Source organism: Euleptes europaea, chromosome 18 (genome assembly GCF_029931775.1).
Source record: "Euleptes europaea isolate rEulEur1 chromosome 18, rEulEur1.hap1, whole genome shotgun sequence".
NCBI classification, from domain to species: domain Eukaryota; kingdom Metazoa; phylum Chordata; class Lepidosauria; order Squamata; family Sphaerodactylidae; genus Euleptes; species Euleptes europaea.
Genome location: NC_079329.1, coordinates 19234195 through 19259999, shown reverse-complemented (window position 1 = coordinate 19259999; position 25805 = coordinate 19234195). Strand labels below are relative to the sequence as shown.

Here is a 25805-nt window from a genome sequence, read left to right as displayed (position 1 = left end):
TCTTAGGTATCACAATAATCAAAGAAAAGCTGCAATGTTTGGGTTGTGTGTTGTTAAGTGCTGTCAAGTCACTCCCCACTCATGGCTACCCTATGAATCAATGTCCTCCAAAATGTCCTTTCTTTGACAGCCTTGCTCAGATCTTGCAAATTGAGGGCTGTGGCTTCCTTTATTGAGCCATTCCATTTCTTGTTGGGTCTTCCTCTTTTCCTGCTGCCCTCAACATTTCCTAGCATGACTGTCTTTTCAAGTGACTCTTGTCTTCTCATAATGTGACCAAAATGCAATAGCCTCAGTTTAGTCAAAACCCTATGATGTTTGGGTTAAGCAACCACATTTGAAAAAGACATAGTGAATGACTAGTCCAAATCAAACATAAGTCAGTTTCTCCCCTCAAGCAACCAGCCTCAGAAATAGCATAAGAAGAAGAGTTTGGTTGGCTCTCCCACATGTTTTTTTTTTCTTTTCCTTGACTCTTATTTCATTTCTCACTCTTCACTGCAGAGCCACAGTGCATATTCTTCATTCATTCTTCTCTTAGTATTCAGTACCGAACCATGCTAACTTAGAAGAGCTCTTGTGAATTCCCATAAAATTCTGCCATTGCCATCCGGGTTACCTTAGCAACCTCATTTGGTAGAGAGGTGTTTGCTTCATGATCTGATGTAGTTAGGGTTGCCCACTTCCAGGTGATGGCTCGAGATCTCCCACTATTACCATTGATCTCCATGCGATAGAGATCAATTCACCTGGAGAAAACGTCTGCTTTGGAAGGTGGACTCTATGGCATTATACCCCACTGAAGTCCCTCCCTCAACCCCACCCTCCTCAAACGCCACCCCCAGAATCTCTAGGTATTTTCCTACAGGGACTTGGCATCCCCAGATGTAGTGTTGTGAAAATTATTCCAATACCTGTTGGACAATGAGAGTATCCTAGGAATATAGAGCTTTTTAACACATTAAAATCACATTAAAATTGTGACAGTATAAGTTTGGATCCTACCAGCTTTTCAATTCACTTTGATCAATATTTTTATTGTTTGGTTCAATGACCTCTTCCAGAAATAAATTACAGTATATCAGATAGCCAAGCAAGAACCAACATTTTAAACTGAAGGCTCCACCCCTGCCTGCTATGCTCAACAACCCCATGGCTTACTGGTCTCATTATAGTTGCATACTGAATGAGCAGATTGCACACTGAAAGTGTAGTTCGTATATTGAAAGAGCAGTCCTGCCTCCTGCTAAAAGAGCTGCAGCTATACCCAAGGAAGCAACAGCAAGAGCCATCCTCTTTTGTTGGCAAGCTGTGGCCAAAATTAGATTGATTTTTTTAAAAAAAATACATTGTCTCCCCCACAGTGGTGACTCAAAGTGGCTTACATTGTTCTCCTGTCCTCCATTTCCTCCTCACAAAAACCTCCCAATGAGGTAGGTAATGGTGAGAAAGTGTGAATGGCCCAAGGTCACTCAGTTCACTGCAGCTCATCATAATCATCCTGAAGCTAGCAGCATCCTTAGGGTTGCCAGGTCCCTCTTCACCACAGGCATGAGGTTTTGGGGATGAAGCCTGAGGCAGGCGGGGTTTGGGGAGGGGAGGTACAAAGCAGCCATTTTCTCCAGGGGAACTGATCCCTATTGGCTGGAGATCACTTGTAATAGCAGGAGATTTCCTGCTAGTACCTGGAGGTAGGCAGTCCAAGGCATCCTGAAGCTAGTGACTAAAGCCATTCAACGATGCAAGGGGTCTTTATGAGATGTTAACGGGGGGGGGGGTTCCTTCCTGCTTCAAAAGAGGAATAAAGTACACCCTATGATTAAAAAAACCTATTTTTCTTGGTCCAAACAACACTATTTCTGTAGAAAAGAGAGTAAAATAGAAAGAGAGTAAAAATCTCTTCATTCCTAGAAGACTAAGTAGCAGCATCACAGATTTCAAATCAATAGTATCTATGGGTCTCTCTAACAGCTGATGCAAGTGAGCTTTAGCTATGCCTAAAGTATGCCAAAGTGGAATAAAACTAGGGTGGCCAACCCCCAGGTGGTGGCTGGAGATCCCTGGGATTACAACTGATCTTCATCCGATAAGAGATCGGTTCCCCTGGAGAAAACAACCTTTCCATTTAATGTATTAGGGAGAACTGTAATTTGCTATCTGAACGGAACCTAACGCAGGTAATTCTATCTCCTTGAAAAAAGCAGCCACCAGTAAACCACTTCTGTTCATCTCTTGCCTTGAAAACCCCATGGGTGTGTCATAACTTGGGTGTGCCATAAGTCACCTGTGATTTTAACAGCACTTTCCACCAAGAACCTCAACATAAACATTATGAATTGGCTCCCATTAGAATATAACCTTGGGGGTTGGATCCTCATTTCCATGATACACAACAACACAATCAACTTCCTTGGAGATGTTATCTCAGATGCCTCCACAAATACAAAGGGGAATATAAGAACATCTTCATTGGCACCTGTAAAGGAAATGAAGAAAAGGAACAACAGCTGCCCCTGTAGCAAAGGCAGAAGGGGAACAATACTTTGCATTACAGGTAAGCAAAAAGATTACAAGCAGAAAAGACAGAGAAGAGCGCAAGAATAACCAGATTTTCACTTTACAACTGACACTCAATAGAATGAGATATCCCTAAAACATTCCATGGATAAGCAATGTTTCTTAGCCAAATGAAATGCTACTTTTGATTTACCAATAATATCAGCAAATTCTTTCCACTTAATGCATTAGGGAGAACTGTAATTTGCTATCTGAAGGGAACGCAACTCTGATGATTCCTTCTTCTTGAAAGAGTTTCTTGGCTTCTCCAAGGCTGTATGTAACCAGTGACCAGGCAAAACAGAGGAGTTAAATTTATATTCCCCTCTATGCCATTGTCTCAATAGCTCCTCCTATTGCCTTCCCACTCTTGTTTTCTTTACCAACCCTCAATGTTCCTTTCAACTCAGAAGAGAAAAACTACTGCTTAATTGCACGCAGTAAGGGGCCTCTTCTCTGGCTAAGCCACCCATATAATTCCTTGGGATGGTATAATGGAGGGGGTGCCAATTCACTGCAGAGGCTTCACTTATTATTTGCAGGGTGGGATTTGGGATACCCTGCCTCCTGGTTCCACATACCATTTACAGAAAGGCATAAGCCAAGCCTTTGTGGCAATAACACTGGTGCATGGCTCACACCTGGCTATTAATCAAAATGAATACAAGTCATGATGCATACCGCTTCTCTCCAGTATCAGAGGAGTACACCTATTATATTAAGTGCTTTGGAACACAGACAATACGTTGCTGCAGTTGTCTTGTTTGTGGGCTTCCTAGAGGCACCTTGTTGGCCCCTGTGAGAACAGACCTCTGGTCTCTGGATTTGATGGGACTTGGTCTGATCCAGCACTGCCTTTCTTATATTTTTATGGAGGATGGTGCTGTCCATGGCTACTAGTCAAAATGGCTACTAGTCATGATACATCCGTATTCTCTCCAGTATCAGAGGAGCATGCTTATTGTACTAGGTGCTGTGGAACACAGGCAGGATAATGCCACTGCAGTGGTCTTGTTTGTGGGCTTCCTAGAGGCACCTGGTTGTCCCTGTGTGAACAGACTGCTGGACTCAATGGGCCAATCCAGCATGGTTTTTCTTATGATTTTATAGCATTCTCACTCAAGATAGCCTTGGTCAACTCTCTGAGATACTTTGGGCTGACAGATTAACTACCCCAAGACTGGTGAGCTTCCTGGCAGAGTAGATCTTTGAACCTTTCTTCCTTGAATGGAGCCAGTGAAGCAATAGCTGAAACTTCCCTTAAGTGCACAGTGTGGCAATGATGTACTATGTTGTACTAGATGGAGCAGCCAAGGATTCATAAATGCATGTTTTGAAGATACTGAAAAATCATGTTTCTGCTCAACAGCAGTGTAATAAAACAGGAGAGTAAAAAAAAATGTCCTTTACTGATTCAAAAATATATTTCCCACCCCCATCACTTTTTATACCACCAATTGAAGTCAAGTATTTGAGTGGCTAAGGAGCCCCATGGTGCAGAGTGGTAAGCTGCAGTATTGCTCACGATCTGGGTTTGATTGTGACAGAAGTCAGTTTCAGGTAGTCAGCTTAAGATTGACTCGGACTTCCATCCTTTCTGAGATTCGTAAAATGAGTACCCAGCTTGATGGGGATGAAGTGTAGATGACTGGAGAAGGCAATAGCAAGCCACCCCATAAACAAATTTTGCCTAGTAAAAGTCGTGACGTGATGTCACCCCATGGGTCAGTAATAACCTGGTGCTTCTTCAAGGGACTTCCTTTATTGTTATTTTTAGGGATCTTCTGGGTTCAGATCTATTAAAAGGGATTTTCTGGGTTCAAATCTATACAAAGAGAGTAGGATTTGGATGACCTTTATCTTTAGTTGAGTGGCTAAAAATTTGGCAAAGGTGTTTTCCAGAGACAAACATAGTCCTGTAGATGTAATGATCTCGGCCTTGTGAAGCAGACAGCAGTGGAATGACATTTACTGTCTCCTAAACCATACATCTAAAGACAGGCCAAAAGAAAGAACATAGATTAACATTAGCAGTGTTACCGTTGTATGAAATTAACAACCACGCTTACAGTTGTTCAAAAATGCACTGAATTATTTTATATTTCTTTTCTCTAGAAAAAAAATAAAGATGGCTATTGGAGTCAGGGATAATCAAACCATCGTTACAGAATTAATTCTTCTAGGATTTGGTGATTTCCAGCATCTGGACATGGTCCTCTTTCTGCTGTTTCTAGTGATTTATATCTTTAGCATGGTTGGGAACATTCTCATCATAGCTCTTGTTGTGTTAAACCATAACCTTCACACCCCCATGTATTTTTTCCTTGGGAATCTGTCCTGCTTGGAGACTTTCTACACGTCGACCATCTTGCCCAAAGTTCTCGTCAGCTTACTGACTGGAGAGAAAGCCATTTCCATTCCGGGCTGCATTGCCCAATTCTATTTCTTTGCTGCACTGGTAGGTACAGAATGTGGCCTCCTAGCCGTGATGTCTTATGACAGGTACACAGCAATATGCAAACCATTACATTATGCGACACTGATGAATATGAAGGCCTGCCTGTACATGGCATCTGGGTCATGGATTAATGGATTTCTGGCCATGTCTGTAATGATGTATCTGATGACAAGGTTGACATTCTGCGGCCCAAATGAAATTGACCATTTCTTTTGCGACCTTACCCCTGTAGCAAGAATCTCCTGCAGTGAAACACAAAGATTTGAACTGATGGGGTGCATATTCTCAACCATCTTCACCCTGCCTCCCTTTTTATTGACGCTAACATCATACACATTCATCATCATTGCCATTCTGAAGATCCCATCGGCCACTGGCAGGAAAAAGGCCTTCTCCACATGTTCTTCTCACCTTCTTGTAGTTACAATCTATTATGGGACTTTATTCACTGTCTATGTGCTCCCAAATACTGAAAATACAAGGAAGCTCAACAAAGTGTTTTCTGTTTTTTACACCATTCTAACACCCTTGGTCAATCCCCTCATATACAGTCTGAGGAACAGAGAGGTGAAAGAGGCCCTTAGGAAATCTATTGGTAAACTGATGCATGGCATAAGACCACAGGAATTCAAGGCCTTTTCTTTAGAGTAGTGGACAAGAAGAAGAAGAAGAGTTGGTTTTTATATGCTGATTTTCTCTACCTTTTAAGGAGACCAGAAGAAGAAGAGTTGGTTTTTATATGCCGATTTTCTCTACCTTTTAAGGAGAATGAAACCAGTTTACAATCTCCTTCCCTTTTCCTCACCATAACAGACACCTTGTAAGGTAGGTGGGGCTGAAAGATCTTGAAGAGAACTGTTGCTATCCCTAGGTCACCCAGCTGGCTTCATGTGTAGGAGTGAGGAAACCCACCTGGTTCACCAGATTAGAGTCCGCCACTCTTAACCACTGCACCATGCTGGCTCTCTGAAATCTCTGTTTTTAATCACTTTATTTATTTATGTCATGCATTTATAGCCCACCCTCATTCCCACCAATATTTCATTTATTTATTATATCAGTTCAAATCCCACCTTTTCCCAGAAGTCTCAAAGTGTATATGATACAATTCTTACAAGGCTCTGGTAAAGAATCTGGTAAAGAAATAGGGTTGCTAACTTCCAAGTAGTAGCTGGAGATCTCCCGGGATTACAACTGATCTCCAGCCGATAGAGATCAGTTCACCTGGAGAAAATGGCCACTTTGGAAGGTTTACAGTATGGCATTATTCCCCATTGAAGTCCCTTCCCTCCCCAAACCACTCCCTCCTCAGGCTCCACCCCAAACATCTCCAGATATTTCACAACGAGGAGCTGGCAACCCTAAATTTAAGAGCATTTTTAATGTAAAAACAAACAAAAAATAGTCCCAGAGTATGGGAAACTGTTATGTAGCATGTTCTTTTCTTACGCAGGATGACTCTCCTGATGCTAAAATAAATGCATTGTGACACAAAGCCACCATAATTGGTGTATTTGGGGAAATAATCAAATAAAGCCACTCTGAGCCCAGACTTGGCCAGGATAGAGAGTTGGGTAAAAGAGTTCAACAAACACATAAATAAAAACATATCTTAGGGCTTGCAAAAGGATTTAAGTGCCTCTGTTTTATGAATTTTAAAAATACGATTTTTTAATTGGAGGTATTTTTTGTGTGTGTTTGGGGTGATTTTTGAGCAATGGGTCATAGAAACCAATCATCAAAGAACCACTGTAATGTTTGGGTAAAGCAACCACATTTGAAAAAGACATGGCAAATGACTAGTCCAAATCAAACATAGGTCAGTTTCTCCCATCAAGCAACTCAACCAGCCACTGGAAATGGCATAAGAAGAAGAGTTTACTTGGCTCTCCTACATGCTTCTTCATCCATTCTTCTCTCAGTATTCTGTACCAAGCCATGCTAGCTTACTAGATCTCTGAGAATTCCCATAAGATTCCCTCATTGTCGCTTGGGTTACTTTAGTAACTTAATTGGTACAGAGGTGTTTGCCTAATGATCTGGTGTAGTTAGGGTTGTTCAGAATGAATTTTTTTGGATATATTCTTCACTAGGGCTGTTGAATTTAAAAAAATGCGAAATAGTTCGGATTCGGCCGAATTCGGCCCGTTTAGATTCGGGATATGCCGAAGTCCGAACTCCCCCACTTTGGAGCTGTTCAATTCGGCGGGAATTCAAAGTTCGGAAAAAAATTCGGCCGAATAAAGCCATTAAAAACACAATCGCGCCTTTCCGCGGCTCTGGGGGGGCATTTTTGGGGTTAGAGGTCCCAAACTTTCAGCAGAGCTTCAAAGGACGTTTATTGAAAGACTCCCCAAGTTTTGTAAAGATTGGGTCAGGGGGGGCTGAGATATGGGCCCTGAAAGGGGTCCCCCCACCCTTAATGTGCATCTCTCAGCAGAGCTTGCCGCCCACGCACAAAGCTCCCAGCCCCGACAACAGTTTGCAAAGCAACACACCTTGTAAAACAACACCTTTGCAACAGGGAAAACCAGAAGACACACAACTGAAACCTCCCCCCTCAAACCAGGGAGCGAGAGACTCGAGGGGGAACACACACCCCAGGCAGAACCGACGAAAGCCCCCTTTGGCTTCCCCCCCACCCACAGAAACTGCTCCCTCCCCATACACACACAGACTCTGCTTTCCCCCCACACACACACACACATACACAGGAGAAAAATTATAGATTAAAGACCCCAAAGGGGTCTTACTGTGGCTGTCTTCTGTTCCATCAGGAGGGGAGGACTTGTAATCCAAGATGATTCCAATTAGGCACGGGACGTTTTGCTCTGGAGAAGATGCACACAGGATCGTCTGATCCATTCATCCCAATAAGGGAAAGGGGAAAGGGGAAAGCCCATATCTTGGGACCCCCTGACCCAATGTTCACAAAACTTGGGGGGTATCTTAAGAAGCTTCATCTGAAGCTCCACTGAAAGTTTTGTGTCTGTACCCCAAAAAATACGCCCCCTGCAGCCCCAGAAAGGAGCAAATGTGCACAAGCACCCCCCCCACACACACACGAGGATTTCGCTCGCTCTCTCTCTCTCCCTGGCCGGGCCGCACATCAGCTGATTCCTCCAGTACTCAATCCTGACTGATTGACCAGAAGAAGACCCAGCTTGGCCACCGATTGGCCGGGGGAGGAGAATGCTGCTTACTGACGGTTATGCTGCTTACTGACGGCCCCGAATTTGCCGGATTTATTCGCGAACTCCCGAACTCGCTGAATTCGGCCCCCCCGGTTGCCCGCCAGTTTTGAGTTCAGTTCCTCCCGAACTAAAAACCACCGAATCAGGGGAAATTCGGCTGATTTTCAGTTCAGGCCGAACCGAATCAACAGCCCTATTCTTCACTTAATAAATTTCCCACTAACAAAATGGACGTCTTCTTAATAGTTAGCATTGTCACTACCTTTCCAATTTAGGATAGTTGTTACAGCTGTTTCAGCTGTTACCAATTAAAGCCCACTTTAGGCTTCTTATACGAGATGTAAGTTTTTTCCTGTAGATGAAGCACATCACCATCCACTAGCTACATTTCGTTATATAGGGTACACACCTGATTCCTGGGTAAGTGTACATAATGAAATTGTTGTAATTTTTTCTTTATTATGTTTTATATTCTTATGTATTATGGTTATTTTTCATGTATATTACAGAACATATGTTCTTATGATTGTGAATCTCACTACTAAAAGGCTGCTAGAAACTGGCCAGAAATTGTATTACTAAAAAGCTGCTGAAATTGGCCAGAAATTGAAGAAGCATGATGCAAAATGGGGACTAATACCGGAATCCCATTTTTCCTGGCCTTTGGATTCATGAATATCTTCTTGGCTTTTCTACAATTATGAAAAGACTTTCTTTATTTACAATGTCTTTATTCTTTTGGACACAAGAAGTATTGTAACATTATAGTATTGAAGTTGTGATTTGTTTCATCTTTGTTATTGATTCCTACCAGGATTTGTTTTGCATTGCTTGTTTTATATTGCCTTGCACTTTTTGCATTGTTCTTATAAACAATTTAGCAAGTGTTATATTGGTTATTGCCTTATATCTTTATGTCACATGCTATTAGTGCCTTTTTTCTGTCAACCTCCAGGTGGTGGCTGGAAATCTCCCGCTATTATCACTGATTTTCAGGTGACAGAGGACAATTACCCTGGAGAAAATGGCTGCTTTGGAAGGTGGGCTCTATGGCATTATACCCCATTGAAGTCCCTCCCCTCCCTCAACCCCTCTGTCCTCACAATCCACCCCCAAAATCTCCAGGTATTTCCCAACCTGGACCTCACAACCCTAGATATAGTGCTGTGAAAATTATTCCAATACCTGATGGACAATGAGAATATCCTAGGAATATATAGAGGATTTATACCACTACTGCTCTAGAGGATTTATACCACTACTTATTTGAATGCCCTCTATATGTGGAACCCAGGGCTAAATTTCTTGTCGGGTTGGTTTCTAGCCTAAACACCTGTCCTAGAGCCGAGAAACTAGTATTTTTGTTAAAAGATACAAATGGGTTTATCTCTTATAGGACTGCCCTGTATGCTCTGGCAGCAAAGAAAAGAAGGGCCAATATGGCTGCTAAGAGAATAGATCCTTCAAGTTTATTTTAATGGTCACTACGTCCCATTGGCCGATTGGGACACCACCACAATTTTTGGCTATTATTTTGTTGTTTTGTATGCATCATTTTAGCAAAGTTTTATTATGTATATTTATTATTAATCTAGTATGTCATTAATCTAATATTTTATTATGTGTTTGTGGTATCCTTGATATGTTTGTAATGGCCTATGGCTAAATGCCAATAAAACCATTCATACAATATATAGAGGTGTTTCTTTTTTTAAAAAAAAATTGTGACAGTATAGGTTTGGATCCTACCAGCTTTCCCATTCACTTTGATCAATATTTTTTTTTATTATTTTGGTTGAATGGCCTCTTCCAGAAATAAATTCCAGTATTTCAGATAGCCAAGCAAGCCCCCAAATTTTAAATTGGAGGCTCCACCTCTTTTTGCTATGCTCGCCAACTCCATGGCTCACTGGTCTCATGATATTTCCATACTGAATGAACAGATTGTAGTTTGTATATTGAAAGGCCAATCCTGCCTCCCACTAAAAGATTTGCAGCAATACCTGAGGATGCAGCAGCAAGAGTGAGCTCTTTTTTTGGTATGCTGTAGGCAAAATTAGATGTGTGTGTGTGTGTGTGTGTGTAAATTTTAAAAAACATACATTACCTCCCACAGTGGCAAGTCAAAGTGGCTTAAATTGTTCACCTGTCCTCCATTGCCTCCTCCCAACAACCTCCCAATGTGGTAGGTAGTGATGAGAAGGTGTGACTGGCCCAAGTTCACCCAGATCACTGCAGCTCACCACAATCATCCTGAAGCTAGTGTAGGGTTCCCAGCTCTGGGTTGGGAAATACCTGGAGATTTTTGAGGTGGAGCCTGAGGAGGGTGGGGTTTGGGGAGGGACGTAATTCCTATAGAGGCCAATTGCCAAAGCAGCCATTTTCTCCAGGTGAACTGATCTCTATCAGCTGGAGATCATTGGCAATAGCAGGAGATCTCCAGCTATTACCTGGAGGTTGACAGCCCTAAGCTAGTAGCATCCTCAAGCTAGTGAGTAAAGCAGTTCAACAATGCAAGGGGGGTTTACAAAGTGTTAACAGGGGAGAAATCCCTCCCTGCTTAAAAAGATGAATCAAGTACACCCCATGATCAAAAAACCCTCTATTTTTCTTGGCCCAAATGTCACCAGATCTTTCTGTAGAATAAAAAGAGAGTAAAAACCTCTTCATTCCTAGAGGACTAAGTAGCAGCATCACAGATTTCAAATCAATAGTATCTATGGGTCTCTCTAACAGTTGACTTAAGTTAGCTTTAGCTAAGCCAAAAGTATGCCAAAATGGAATAAAACTAGGGAGGCCAACCTCCAGGTGGTAGAAGAAGAAGAAATTGGTTTTTATATGCCGACTTTCTCTACCACTTAAGGCAGGATCTGATTTTATTTAGTTCATATATATAATAATAATAATTTATCAATATGGTCATTGACCAGCAAAAACAAACAAGCAAACAACAACAGCCACAATAGATAAAAAGAAAACCATAACAACAGCTATTACTGCTACTATTTAAGGTAGAATCAAGCTGGCTTACAATCACCTTCCCTTCCCCACAACAGAAACCCTGTGAGGTAGGTGGGGCTGAGAGAGCTGGAAGAGAGCTGTGACTAGCCCAAGGTCACCCAGCTGGCTTCATGTGTAGGAGCGGGGAAACCAACCCAGTTCACCAGATTAGCTCATGTGGAGGAGTGGGGAATCAAACCCGGTTTTCCAGATCAGAGTCCACCACTCCAAACCGCTGCTCTTAATCACTACATCACATTGGTGTCTAGAGATCTTTTGGGATTACAACTGATCTCCAGCCAATAGAGATCAGTTCGCTTGCGAAAAACAACCTTTACTTCTGGAAAAGGGAGGTAATTAATACTATAGGAACCTAAACTTCTTGACTTGGATGGCCCAGGCTAACTCTACCTCATGAGATCTGGCTTCCTAAACAGAGTTAGTCCTTCTTAGTTCTTGGATGGGAGACCACCAAGGAAGCCCAGTACTGCTACACAGAAGCAGCCACCAGTAAACCACCACTGTTCCTCTGTTGCCTTAAAAACCCTATGGATATGTCATAACTTGGCTGTGCCATAAGTCACCTGTTATTTTAATAGCACTTTCCACCAAGAACCTCAACATAAACATTATGAATTGGTTCCCATTAGAATGACTCCCATTAGAATATGACCTTGAGGGTTGAATCCTCATTTTAATGATGCACAAAAACACAATCAACTTCCTTGGAGATGTTATCTCAGATGCCTCCACAAAAACAAAGGGGAATATAAACACATCTTTATTGGCACCCATAAAGGAAATGAACAACAGCTGCCCCTGCAGCAAAGGCAGAAGGAGCACCATACTTGCATTACAGTTAAGCAAAAAGATCAGAAGCAGAAAAGACAGAAGTGCACAAGAGTAACCAGAGTTCTCACTTTACAACTGACACTCAACAGAATGAGATATCCCTAAAACATTCCACAGGTAAGCAACGTTTCTTAGCCAAATGAAATGCTACTTTTGATTAATATCAGCAAATTCTTTCCATTTAATGAATTAGGGAGAACTGCAGCGTAATAAAATAGGAGGGTAAAAATGTCCTTTACTGATTTAAAAAAATACATTTCCCACCCACCCCAACACTTTCTATAACACCAATTGAGGTCAAGTAGTTGAGTGGCTAAGGAGCCCCATGGCGCAGAGTGGTAAGCTGCAGTACTGTAGTCAAAGCTCTGCTGGCGTCCTGAGTTTGATCTCGACAAAAGTCGGTTTCAGGTAGCTGACTCAAAGTTGACTCAGCCTGCCATCCTTCCGAAGTTCGTAAAATGAGTACCCAGCTTGCTGGGGGTAAAGTGTAGCTGACTGGGGAAGGCCTTTACAAACAAACAATTTTTGCCTAGTAAATGTCATGATGTGATGTCACCCCTCGGGTCAGCAATGGCCTGGTGCTTGCACAGGGGACTACCTTCACCTTTATGGATATTTTGGGTTCAGATCTATTCAAAGGGATATTCTGGGTTCAAACTTATAGAAAGGGGGTAGGATATGGATCACCTTTGGTTGAGCGTAGGATTGTGCATATTGATAAACCCGAACTGAAAATAAACCTAAAATTAGCCATTTAGGTAATTTGCAGTCTTCATGTTTACCAAACACCAAAACCTGGGGGTCTCTCCAAAGCCAAACAGGCAATAACCCCCCCAAAATCAAATAATTATTTTGCTTTTTGTTGTTGTTGTTGTTCATCTAGCCGCCTTTGCTCAAACGTATGGCTCTGTACTTTCTTCCTTTTTTTTTTTTTTACTGGTTTTGTTAGGGCCCCCTAGTTGAGGCCCTTTTGAGAACAGGGTCATGTAATTGGAGCCAACTTGTTCTGACCAGCCTTTCAGTGGGTTGATCTGGATCAAGCATAACGGTTTTTTAAAAGACCAAGTCACATCTGGAGGAATATACCCTTAAACTAACAAGAACGGGTTTCAACCACTGCTGACCACCAGGTTTCCAAAGGAGACTCTCTCACCTGCGTAGATGAGCAATCTCCTTTAGACAGCTCCCATGGCTGAGACTTCAGCTGGCTCTGATATCCCCCTCCCCCCGAAAACCTGCTCTGAAACTGAAGGTCACCCCAAGTAGAAGCTTCATTTCCCCATACTGTTACCATCTCTTGAAACCAGATCTTTGATTACCACAACAAAGAACTATTCATAGGATGCCATTTGTTGTTTTCTGTGCCTTATTTTTCTTGCATTTAAGTCTTTTCCCTCAGTTTGGAAACTAATTTTCACGGACATCATGCTATATGCTCCAGATACGAACAAAGCCCCCAGACTTTTAAGCACCAGCCTGTCAATCAGCTATTTCCACCAGTCCTCGGCAATGCTGAACTTCTGATTCTAAAAACCAATGGACAGCTTGGCTTGCAAATGCCTGGAGGATGGGGGCAACCCCTTTACAGGCCCATAAAATTGGACCCCCTGACTCAAAGTTCACCAAAGTTCATCCAAGGAGAGTCCCTTGCAGCCATGCTACAAATTTGGGAGCTCTACCTCCAAAGATTCCCCCTCAGGAGCTTTGTAAAAAATCCCCATAGACTATAATGGGACTGAATTTTTCGGTAAACCTAGTAATAAACTGAACACTGAAATTTACCGGTATGGGTATTCAGCTTATTTCGGGTTTACAGAAAAAATCAGTCCCAATGAATCCAAAGCTGAAGTTTACCAGTTTTTTTGTTTTTGTTTTTTTGCAGAACCCTAGTTGAGTGGCTAAAAAAATTGGAAAAGTTATTTTTCAGAAATAAACACAGTCCTACAGATGTAAAGATCCTGGCTTTCTGAAGCAGACAGTAGTGTCATGGCAGCTTGCTGTCTCCTAAAGCATCCATCTAATGACAGGCCAAGAGAAAGTATCCACCAACATTAGCAGTGTTACTGTTGTATATAATTAACACCCATGCTTTATGTAGAGGTTACTGTTGGTCAAAAATTCACTGAAATCTTTTATATTTCTTTTCTCTAGAAACAAAATAAAGATGGCTATTGGAGTCAGGGATAATCAAACCATCATTACAGAATTAATTCTTCTAGGATTCGGTGATCTCCAGCATCTGGACATGGTCCTCTTTCTGCTGTTTCTAGTGATTTATATCTTGACCATGGTTGGGAACATTCTCATCATTGCACTAGTTCTGTTAAACCACAGCCTTCACACTCCCATGTATTTTTTCCTTGGGAATCTGTCCTGCTTGGAGACTTTCTACACGTCGACCATCTTGCCCAAAGTTCTTGTCAGCCTCACTGGAGAGAAAGCCATTTCCATTCCGGGCTGCATTGCCCAATTCTATTTCTTCGCTGCTCTGGTAGTCACAGAATGTGGCCTCCTTGCCATGATGTCTTATGACAGGTACACAGCGATATGCAAACCATTACATTATGCAACACTGATGAATATGAAGGCCTGCCTGTACATGGCATCTGGGTCATGGATTAATGGATTTCTGGCCATGTCTGTAATGATGTATCTGATGACAAAGTTGACATTCTGCGGCCCAAATGAAATTGACCATTTCTTTTGCGACCTTGCCCCTGTAGCAAGAATCTCCTGTGGTGAAGCACAAAGATTTGAACTGATGGGATGCATATTCTCAGCCATCTTCACCCTGCCTCCATTTTTATTTACGCTAACATCATACACATTCATCATCATTGCCATTCTGAGGATCCCATCAGCCACTGGCAGAAAAAAGGCCTTCTCCACATGCTCATCTCACCTTCTTGTAGTTACAATCTATTATGGGACTTTATTCACTGTCTATGTGCTCCCAAATACTGAAAATACAAGGAAGCTCAACAAAGTGTTTTCTGTTTTTTACACCATTCTAACACCCTTAGTCAATCCCCTCATATACAGTCTGAGGAACAGAGAGGTGAAAGAGGCCCTTAGGAAATCTATTGGTAAACTGATGCATGGCATAAGACCACAGGAATTCAAGGCCTTTTCTTTAGAGTAGTGGACAAGAAGAAGAAGAAGAGTTGGTTTTTATATGCTGATTTTCTCTACCTTTTAAGGAGACCAGAAAAAAAGAGTTGGTTTTTATATGCCGATTTTCTCTACCTTTTAAGGAGAATGAAACTGGCTTACAATCTCCTTCCCTTTCTCTCACCGTAACAGACACCTTGTAAGGTAGGTGGGGCTGAGAGATCTCGAAGAGAACTGTTTCTATCCCAAGGTCACCCAGCTGGCTTCATGTGTAGGAGTGAGGAAACCAACCCGGTTCACCAGATTAAAGTCCGCCACTCTTAACCACTATACCATGCTGGCTCTGTTTTTTTACACCATTCTAACACCCTTGGTCAATCCCCTCATATACAGTCTGAGGAACAGAGAGGTGAAAGAGGCCCTTAGGAAATCTATTGATAAACTGATGCATGGCATAATACCACAGACATTTAAGAACTTGTCTTTAGAGTAGTGAAGAAGAGTTGGTTTTTATATGCCAATTTTCCATACCTTTTAAGGATAATCATACCGTCTTACAATTACCTTCCCTTCCTCTCTCCACAACAGACACTTTGTGAGGTAAGTAAGGATGAGAGAGCTCAAAGAGAACTGTGACTAGCCCAGGATCACCCAGCTGGCTTCATGTGTAGAAGTGGGGAAACCAACCCGGTTCACCAGCTTAGAGTCTGCCACTCATGTGGAAGAGTGGGGAATCAAGCCCAGTTCTCCAGATTAGAGTCCACCGATCTTACTCACTACACCACGCTGGATCTCTGAACTCTCTATGTTTTTTTTAACCATTATTTTAGTTGTGCATGTGGTGGTTGGGTAGGAAAACATGCATTGTTAACAGGAATTTTCTGATTTCATTCTTCATTTCAGTCCTATGCAGGTGTTGCAAATTTGTAGACCTCCAGCTGCTGACAACATCCGTGCCAAAGATTACAGTAGCAAAGATGTTCCTTGATGAATGGAGCTAAAAGTTTTTTCCCCTTAAATACTAGAGTTTATTTCATGTATGTATGAAAGCATTCTTCACCTTTCCCCATGACCCAATGTAGCTTACAATAGATTATTAAAAACATATAGGGTCTCCATGAGTCAGAAGCGACTTGATGGCACTTAACAAACACATAGGAGCCCCTTGGCGCAGAGTGGTAAGCTGCAGTACTGCAGTCCAAGCTCTGCCCACAACCTGAGTTTGATCCCAACAGAAGTCGGTTTCAGGTAGTCGGCTCAAGGTTGACTCAGCCTTCCATCTTTCCGAGGTCAGTCAAATGAGTACCCAGCTTGTGGAAGGCACTGGCAAACCATCCCATAAACAAAGTCTGCCTTGTAAACTTCGGGATCTGTCATCACCCCATGGGTCAGGAATGACCCAGTGCTTGCACAGGGGGCCTTTACCTTTACCTTTAACACACAGAAATACCCACTCAGGTAGCAATAAAATCCCAGTTCACCCACAACCTAATAAAATGCCTGCAACTCCATTGAAAACTGTGATGAATATAATATCGTTATAGTGTCTATTGAAAAATTCCAAGGATGATATCTCTCTTACTGCCTTGGAGAGACCATTCCATAACCATTTCTAAATTCAGCTGAGTTCCTCTTCTCATAAAAGCTTCCACTGGATTGAGCCATCCAGGAGTTTTATTTTCTAATATCTTTCTATACTTTTTCCACACTTTAAACAAACCAGCTCTAACAAAATGAATATTAAAATCTCTATTTACTTTTTCTTTCTCATACCATAAATAAGCATGCCATCCAAAACGTAAATTATAACCTTCCAATTCTAATAATTCAGTATCCTCTAACATTATCCAAGATTTCAACCATACAAAGCATGCTGCTTCATAATACGTTTTTAAATCTGGTAAGCCTAATCCACCTATATCTCTTAGTTGAATCAAATTTTTGTAAGCTATTCTATGTTTTCCTTTGTTCCACAAGAAGTTTAAAATATCTTTTTTCCATACCTTAAATATTTTAACCCCCTTAATTATTGGTAAATTTTGAAATAAAAAAAGCATTTTGGGTAAAACCATCATTTTAACAGCTGAAATTCTACCCCATAGTGATAAAGGTATTCTTTGCCAGTTTTTCAAGTCTGTATTAATTTGATGCCATGTTTTTATATAATTATTTTTGAATAAATTAAAATTATTTGAAGCTAACCAAATACGCAAATACTTTATTTTTTGTTCTATAGTAAAACCAGTATTTTTTGATAATTCTTGTTGCTGCAAGAGTGTCATATTTTTAACCATTATTTTTGTTTTGTTTTTATTAATTTTAAATCCTGCAAGTTTTCCATAAACCTCCACCGTTTTTTTCCATTCTGCAATCTGACTAATAGGGTTAGTTAAAAAACAAACTAAATCATCTGCATATGCTTTAAGCTTAAAGTGATTTCTCCCAACCTTATAACCTATAATATTTACATTATTTCTAATCTTTTTCAATAAAACTTCTAACGTTATTATAAACAATAATGGTGATAAAGGGCAACCTTGTCTGGTGCCCTTTTGTATTTCAAATTGTGATGTTATATTCCCATTTATCAACAATCTAGCAGATTGGTAAGTATAGATCTTTTCAATAGCTAGTTGGAATTTCTTTCCAAAATCCATATATTCTAATACTTTTTTCATAAACTTCCAATTTACATTATCAAATGCTTTTTCTGCGTCCAAAAATATCATTGCTAAAGGTATAGTGCTAAATTCCGCACATTCTAAAAGATCTATTACTACTCTAACATTTTGGCTGATCAGCCTTCCGGGAAGGAAGCCTGCTTGATCCTTATGAATAATCTGACTCAGTATTTTTTTCAATCTATTTGCCAGAATCGCTACAAAAAAATTATAATCATTATTCAATAATGAGATTGGTCTATAATTTTTAACATCTAATAAGTCTGTGTTTGGTTTAGGAATTAACACTATATTTGCATGTTTCCAGGTATTTGGAATAGATCCATTCTGCAAACAGTTATTCATCACTTTTAAAAGATGTGGAGAGATTTGTTCCATAAAAACTTTATAATAAAATGTTGTAAAACCATCTGCTCCTGGTGCTTTATTCAACTTACTTTTACCTATTACTGCTTTTAATTCCTCCAAGGTTATATTAGCGTCCAATAATTCTTTATGTTCTTGTGATATTCCTGTCCATTCTAATTGGTTCAAATATGTCTCTATTTCTTTTTCTGAAACCTCTCCTTGTCTATATAAATTTGAGTAATAGTCCACAAAAGTTTCTACAATTTTACATTTATCCATTGTAACCTTACCATCTCTCTTTATTCTTATTATAGGTAAATTCTTTTCTTTATGCTTAAGTTGCCAAGCTAATAGTTTACCTGGTTTATTTGCATGTTCAAAAAATTTCTGCCTATTATACATAATTTTTTTTCTATTTCCGCATTTATTAAAAATTCATATTGATATTGCAAATTTTTAATCTTATCTCTATATTCCTGTTTAAGCAATTTAGTTTGTACTTTTCTCAATAGATTCTCTTCTTGTTTAATCTGTTCTAACAATTTCTTCTTTTTACCTTCTCTCTCTCTATACCATCTCGAATTTTGTTGTATCAATAAACCCCTTAGTACTGCTTTACCTGCGTCCCATACAATATCATCCGATGTCCCTTTATCAATATTTTCTAAAAAATAGTTTTGTATATCTATTTTCAATTTATCCACAATTTTCTTATTTTTAAGTAAATATTCATTTACCACCCAAGATTTATTTTTTTTTGTACCTATATTAATCCTTAACATTAGCGCATTATGATCAGAAAACACCTTAGGTAAAATTTCAGGAGCCTCAGATAAACTTGTAATATCTTTAGATAACCAAAACATATCTATTCTTGAATGGGAACAATGTCTTGATGAATAAAAAGTATACCCTTTTTTATTACCGTTCATTAATCTCCATATATCAAACATTTCCCATTGATCTGTTATATAATTAAAAATACTTGGAAGTTTACCCTCATATTTACTCTTTTTTTTCTTTGTAGATCTATCCAATCTTGGTACCATTACCCCATTAAAATCTCCCATCCAAATCATTTTCCCATTAGCGTATTCTGCTAATATCAACGCTAGATTAGAATAAAATAATTTCTGATTTATGTTAGTTGCATAAATACCCACTAATATTATTTTCTGAAATCCCATTACAATTTCCACAATTAAAATCCTCCCATCTACATCTTTATATAAAAGTTTAGGTTCTAATACTGAAGGGACATACATAGCAATACCATTGATTTTTTTCATTTCATTACACGCAGTGAATAATTTGCCCATTTTTGTTTGCTCCAACCTGTGAATATCCTTTGGTAATATATGTGTCTCCTGTAAACAAAAAATATTAGCTTTGGACTTTTGTAGATGGTAAAACACTTTTTTCCTCTTAATTGGAGAGTTCAAACCATTAACATTCCAAGATACAATTTGTAGCATTTTTATTATTAATATAAGCTCCTACTCAAATTTCCATAGTTATTTCTCTTTTTCTCTTAAAGACTTCCATTATCCTTTTCTCGCCCTCCCCTCTTCCCCCCTTTTTCCCCCCTTTGTTCAGCCATCTCCCCACTCCTCACTCATCTGAGGATGATGCCCCCCCAGTTGCTTCTTCTGCCTTTTCTTCTTCAACACGATCCTTTCCATCATGTTCTCTTGAAGTTTGGCCTGGTGGTTTGCGTAGCTCCCCTTCATATCTTCACAAGAATTGTTCTACTTTGACAGTATCTGTGATCTTAACTCTTTTAGCCTTGAAGATAAAAGAAACTCCCTGGGGGTATTCCCATCTATGTTGTATTCCATTGTATTTCAGTCTTTCCACAAACTCTGCAAAAAGTTTTCTTTTCCTCAGCAGTCTTCCAGGGATTTCTTTCATCAATCTCACCGGATTCCCATCAATTGTTAGTGGGTTGTTAAAATGTTTATTCAGAATTAGGTCACGATGACTTCTGGAAAAAAGCTGAATCAAACAATCTCTTGGAACTTTATTTTTTGTTGCATAAGCAGAGTTCATTGTATAGGCTGTAATTATCATACCTTCCACCACAGCATCATCTTCCTGTAAAAAATCAGCCAACAATATTTTCAAATAATTTCTCAGGTTTGTACCTTCCTGTTTTTCTTTTAAACCACGTAAACGAATCCAACTTTCCTTTATCTTCAACTCCAACATTGCAGTACTGTCATCTCGCAATTGCTCACGTTCCTGGGAGGCTTCCATTGACAATTCAAGAGCATCAACCCTCTTTCTGGTTTCTTTGTTATCCTTTGCTTGCTTTTGAACTTTTGCATCAAGCTTATCCTGTTTTACTGCTAAAGATGAGATGGATTCTTGAAGTGTAGTAATAGCCACTGCATTTTGATTTAGGCCTTGCTTAACAGATTCCATTTCCTGCTTCATTGAGACCATTTCCTGTTTAACTTCTGTCACCTCTTGTTTAACTGATGTCACCTCTTGGAGTGTTTTAGTCAGCAGTTCTTGTAGAGAGTTAAGAGTGGCATCAGGTTTTTTAGTCATCTTTGCTGTTATTGATGTCTCTGTTCCAGGAGAAGAAGCTGGTGAAAGAGCAGGACTGGTGACAGAAGCTCTTCTTTTAAATTGTAGTGATTGTTGAATCTGAAGCTGTTTGGTCTCTTTTATTAATACTTTAGGATGTTTTTCTGTGTCTTTTTTGACTTTGTCTTCTTTGTTTTCCATGTAAAAAACTTGAGGTGGCTGCTATTGTAATCCAGGGAGGGTGAGGGGGGGGGGTGAGAATTATTGCTTAAAACATTAGTTCAGCTATATTTGTTTAAACGTCTTTTATTTCAAAACAACATTCAGTTTCAAGCAGAAAAAATCAAAAGTCAAGAATCAATTCTGGAGAGGATATAGCATTTATATTCCTTCAATGCTCCATTGCCAATGTTTCACTTGCTTTCAGTCCTGGTCAGATGCTTCTCAGGTCTGAAGTGGCACAGCTGGAATTTTAAATGCGCAACACTTTGGCAAAAAGCCAAGTTTCACTTTGTTAGGGTTAGCGAGTGTAGAAAACAGAATCAAAAATGCTTCTCCTTGTTTAGATAACAGATTAGACACCTCCGTGAGTTAGTTGTTAGCAAATGTTAATCATTAGAAAAAAAAACCTTTTTACTTTGCTCCGTGCCGTTTCCGCCGCCACCCGGGCTCCTGCAGATCTAATGGTGCTGACTCATCCGCTTTCCCCTCCTGGCGCTCACTGCCGATTTTGAGGCAGCGGGCGCACCTTGGTCGGGGCGCGAGCCGGCAGCCTATTCAGCTTCCCCTCTCCTTCCAGGGGAGCCGCGTCGTTGTTCCGGGGGGGGGGAACCTCCCCCCACTCCGCTTTAGAGCCCGGAGCTCTAGTCTTGAGCTGCCACGGCGATCGGCACAGGAACCGGAAGCCCTTTACCTTTACCTTTAACACACAGAAATACCCACTCAGGTAGCAATAAAATCCCAGTTCACCCACAACCTAATAAAATGCCTGCAACTCCATTGAAAACTGTGATGAATATAATATCGTTATAGTGTCTATTGAAAAATTCCAAGGATGATATCTCTCTTACTGCCTTGGAGAGACCATTCCATAACCATAGGGAAAGCAGGTTCCCTTGTCAATCACAGGTGGGCTACATTTACTGAGGGAACATCCAAAAGATGGCAAGCTGAAGGCCATACCTGGAGCTCAGGGTCATATGGAGAAAGATGGTCCTTTAAGTATCTAAGTCATAGGCAATGAACATCATAGTTAAATTGTGGAACTCCCTGCCCCAGGATGTGCTGATGGCTGCAGACTTGGAAGGCTTTAAGAATGGAGTGGACATGTTCATGCTTCATGGAGGACAGGGCTATCCATGGCTACTAGTCAAAATGAATACTAGTCATGATGCATACCTATTCTCTACAGTATCAGAGGAGCATGCCTATTCTATTATGTGAAACACAGGCAGGATGCTGCTGCAGTCATCTTGCTTGTGGGCTTCCTAGAGGCACCTGGTTGGCCACTGTGTGAACAGACTTCTGGGCTTGATGGGCCTTGGTTTGATCCAGCATAGATTTTCTTATGTCCTTATGTATTTATGCCATAACCAGCACCTTGAAGTGAATTCAGAAATGAAGCTGTTTTAAGAGAGCCAATATGTATTCCTACCTGGAAATCCTTAACTACAATTGGGATCCTGCATGCTGAATGAACTGGTTTCCAGGTTGCTTTCAAGGGCAACTAAACAGAGACAGCATTACAGCAGTTCAACTATGAGGTTACAAAAGTATGGATTAGCATGCCCACATCCTATGTGTCTATGAAAGGGGAAAGACAATGAAATAGCTGCAGCCAGTAGAAGGCATTGTTGACTACACCACCTACATGTTTTTTCTAATAGCAAGGGTAGGTCTGTGCTCTTAACTTGTTCTGCAAATGATGAGCTGTGCTTCATGTACCACCAGTGGATTCGACCCTTCCAAAACATCAGCCTTCCCAACCAGAATCACCTCTGGGTTAAGATTTTTTAGAGAACTGGAAATTGTATTTTGAATATAGTTCTAACAGTGCATTCCTGAGACGTGCTGACAGCCAGGATGAAAGGCTTCTGGAGGCCATCAAAGGGCTGCGCCGGCACAAGAGCCCACAGCAAGGGCAGTGCTGGGCCCAGATGCCGACGGAGCTTTCCACTGGCATCCGGACGCCAGCAAAGGCCACTATGGCGTCCCAGGAGGCATTCCCAGGACGTCTCGGTGTCCCCTATGAGGGTTACATGGATTTTTTGCACCGGGCGGAGGTTTTGGCCGGGCCGCTGATTTGCCTCCTAAGCCTGGCACAGGCATTCAGCTCAGGAATGCACTGTAAGTGACATAAAAATTAATTAACAGGATATGTTACAATAGATATGGCTACAGTTTGTAATCAATTTTAACTGTGTAAAATTATATAAGGCTTTGATATAAAGATTAGCTTTTTACACTGTCCTACAACATGATCACATTAAAATTTTAGTTATACTAGTAAATTGTTTTAACCTTAGCTCATTGTTAGTGATTATTTTGAGCTGCAGTAGATTGAGCAGTATAAGAATAGTCTATAATGGGCAAAAATATTAGACTTATTTAGTACATATATACACAATATGTCTTACTTAACTGTTTCACAGTTATAGAAACTAAACAGATGTAGACCCACTCCAGAGATAGATAAGGGCCTTGTCTGAGATGTATATCATCATTTACTATATGTGTTTTGTATTGTATTTTTGTGTTGTGTTGAAAAAAGTAAATAATAAAAACTTTTTAAAAAAAGAATCACCTCTGGTTTGTCTGTAAAAGTTTTGCAGATTGGGAGTTTCTTGCTTAAGCAAAGTATAATAGGAAGTTTGAAAAAAGAGGAGGAAAGCGTTCAGTAAAGACTAGCAAAATTTCCCCTGTGCAAATGTGCCCTGTAGTTCCTAAGTTCCCCTAAAACTACGTAAGTGAAATTACAAAGTAAATTTCAATTTTGCTGCTGGAGCAAAGCATCTGGAGAAAGATAAGAAACAAACCAATAGAAACTCCTCTGTGATATGGACATTCTTGCAGGTTAAGTTTTCACGTGTTTCTTATTGTTTTGGGCTCCAGTTGTCAGGACGAATTTGAGACAAATAAAAATTTCTCTTTCCTTTTCAAAAGATATAACCAAAAAAATTAGGGGGCCTTGAGACATTATAGTACAGAAATATTTTGAGGATTTAAAAAAAACTGACAGCAGAAGTTCACACAATGAACTTGTATTCAAGCTACAACAAATGTATGTACATAGGTGCTGTTAAGTTACAACCTACTTATGATAATTAGGGTTGCCAGCTCTGGGTTGGGAAATACCTGGAGATTTTGAGGGTGGAGCCTGAGGAAGGCAAGGTTTGTGGAGGGGAGGGACTTCAATGGGGTACAATGCCATAGAGTTGACCTTCCAAAGCAGCCCTTTTCTCCAGGTGACCTGATCAAAGTGCAGCTTTAAATAAAACTGTCTTCAATTACTTCCTGCAGATTGACAGTGAAGAGGCCAGCATGCACCTCCCTGGAAAGGGATGTTTCACAATTGTGGGGCTGCCACCGAAAAGCCCCTCTTTTGTGTGCCCACCAGGTGAGCCTCTCCGATTGGTGGGAAAGTCGAGAGGGACTCTCCCTATGATCTTAATTCCCGGGCAGGAATGAAGGGGAGAAGATGGTCTTTCAGATACCCTGCAGCCACATAGGGCTTCAAAGGACAAAACCAATACCTTGAATTGGGCTCAGGAGCAGATCAGTAGCCAGTGTAATGGCTGTAATATTGGGATATATCATCCTGGTTGCTGACCCCAACCATCAGTCTAGCTGCAGTGTTCGGCACTAGATGAAGCTTCTGAACACTCTTCAAGGGTAGTCCCAAGTAAAGCACATTGCAACAGTCCAGTCTAGATGTAACTAAGGCATAGATCACTGTGGCCAGATCTGAATGAACCAGGAATGGGAGATACTGACACACAAGCTGAAGCTGGGCAAAAGGACTCCAAATAGGCTTGCCAGCTCCAGGATGAGAATTACCTGGAGATTTTGGGAGTGGAGCCTGAGGACGTCAGGGTTTGGAGAGGAAAGGGACTTCAATGCCATAGAATCCAATGGCCAAAGCTGCCATTTTCTCCCAAGGAACTGATCTCTGTCACCTGGAGATCAGCTGTAATAGCTGGAGATCTCCAGCCACCACCTGGAGGCTGGCAACCCTAACTCCAAGCCATAGCAGCATGCTGATTTGCTAAGGTGTTCACTGTTGTCAAGCAGCACTCACACATCTGCTAATCCACATACATCATCCCCCATTTTATTGCACTGGAAACTATGGCTATCTGTAGACAACATAAGGTAAAGGTAAAGGTCCCCTGTGCAAGCACCAGGTCATTCCTGACCCATGGGGTGACGTCACATCCCAGCGTTTTCTAGGCAGACTTTGTTTATGGGGTGGTTTGCCAGTGCCTTCCCCAGTCATCTTCCCTTTACCCCCAGCAAGCTGGGTACTCATTTTACTGACCTCAGGAGGATGGAAGGCTGAGTCAAACTTGAGCCAGCTACCTGAAACCAACTTCCATTGGGATCGAACTCAGGTTGTGAGCTAGGGCTTGGACTGCAGTACTGCAGCTTACCACTCTGTGCCACGGGGCTCTTATATAGACAACATAACTCATAGGAAAATAAAGCTCTTTCTCTCTGTGTGTGTGCCATCAACTCATGGCTGACCTATGGCAACCCCATAGGGTTTTCAAGGCAAGAGGCATTGAGAGGTGGTTTGCCATTGCCTGCCTCTGTGTGGGCTGAGAGAGTTCTGAAAAAACTGGGACTGACCCAAGGTCACCCAAGCAGGCTTCATGTGGGGAAATAAATCCGGTTCTCCAGATCAGAGTCCACCACTCTTAACCACTATTTCATGCTGGCTTCCAAAATGAAATAAAATGTCCATGACGGTTTCTGTTCTTTTACTACATAGGACAAAAGTCCACATCTAGATGACACAGGGGGAAATTCAGAATGATTCTGTGTTTTAATCACATCAATATAAATATTTCTTGG

The 25805-nt window shown here is 40.8% G+C and overlaps 2 protein-coding genes across 2 annotated transcripts; both read left to right on the top strand.

Moving 5' to 3' along the window:
- Positions 1-4696: 4696 nt before the first annotated feature.
- On the top strand, positions 4697-5665 carry LOC130490744 (olfactory receptor 6B1-like). Its single transcript, XM_056864550.1, has one exon. It carries the CDS (start codon positions 4766-4768, stop codon positions 5663-5665), a length of 900 nt encoding a protein of 299 aa, XP_056720528.1. The 5' UTR covers positions 4697-4765.
- An 8583-nt stretch (positions 5666-14248) lies between these two features.
- On the top strand, positions 14249-15202 carry LOC130490743 (olfactory receptor 6B1-like). Its single transcript, XM_056864549.1, has one exon. The coding sequence runs from the start codon at positions 14306-14308 to the stop codon at positions 15200-15202; it is 897 nt and encodes a 298-aa protein (XP_056720527.1). The 5' UTR covers positions 14249-14305.
- Positions 15203-25805: the final 10603 nt, after the last annotated feature.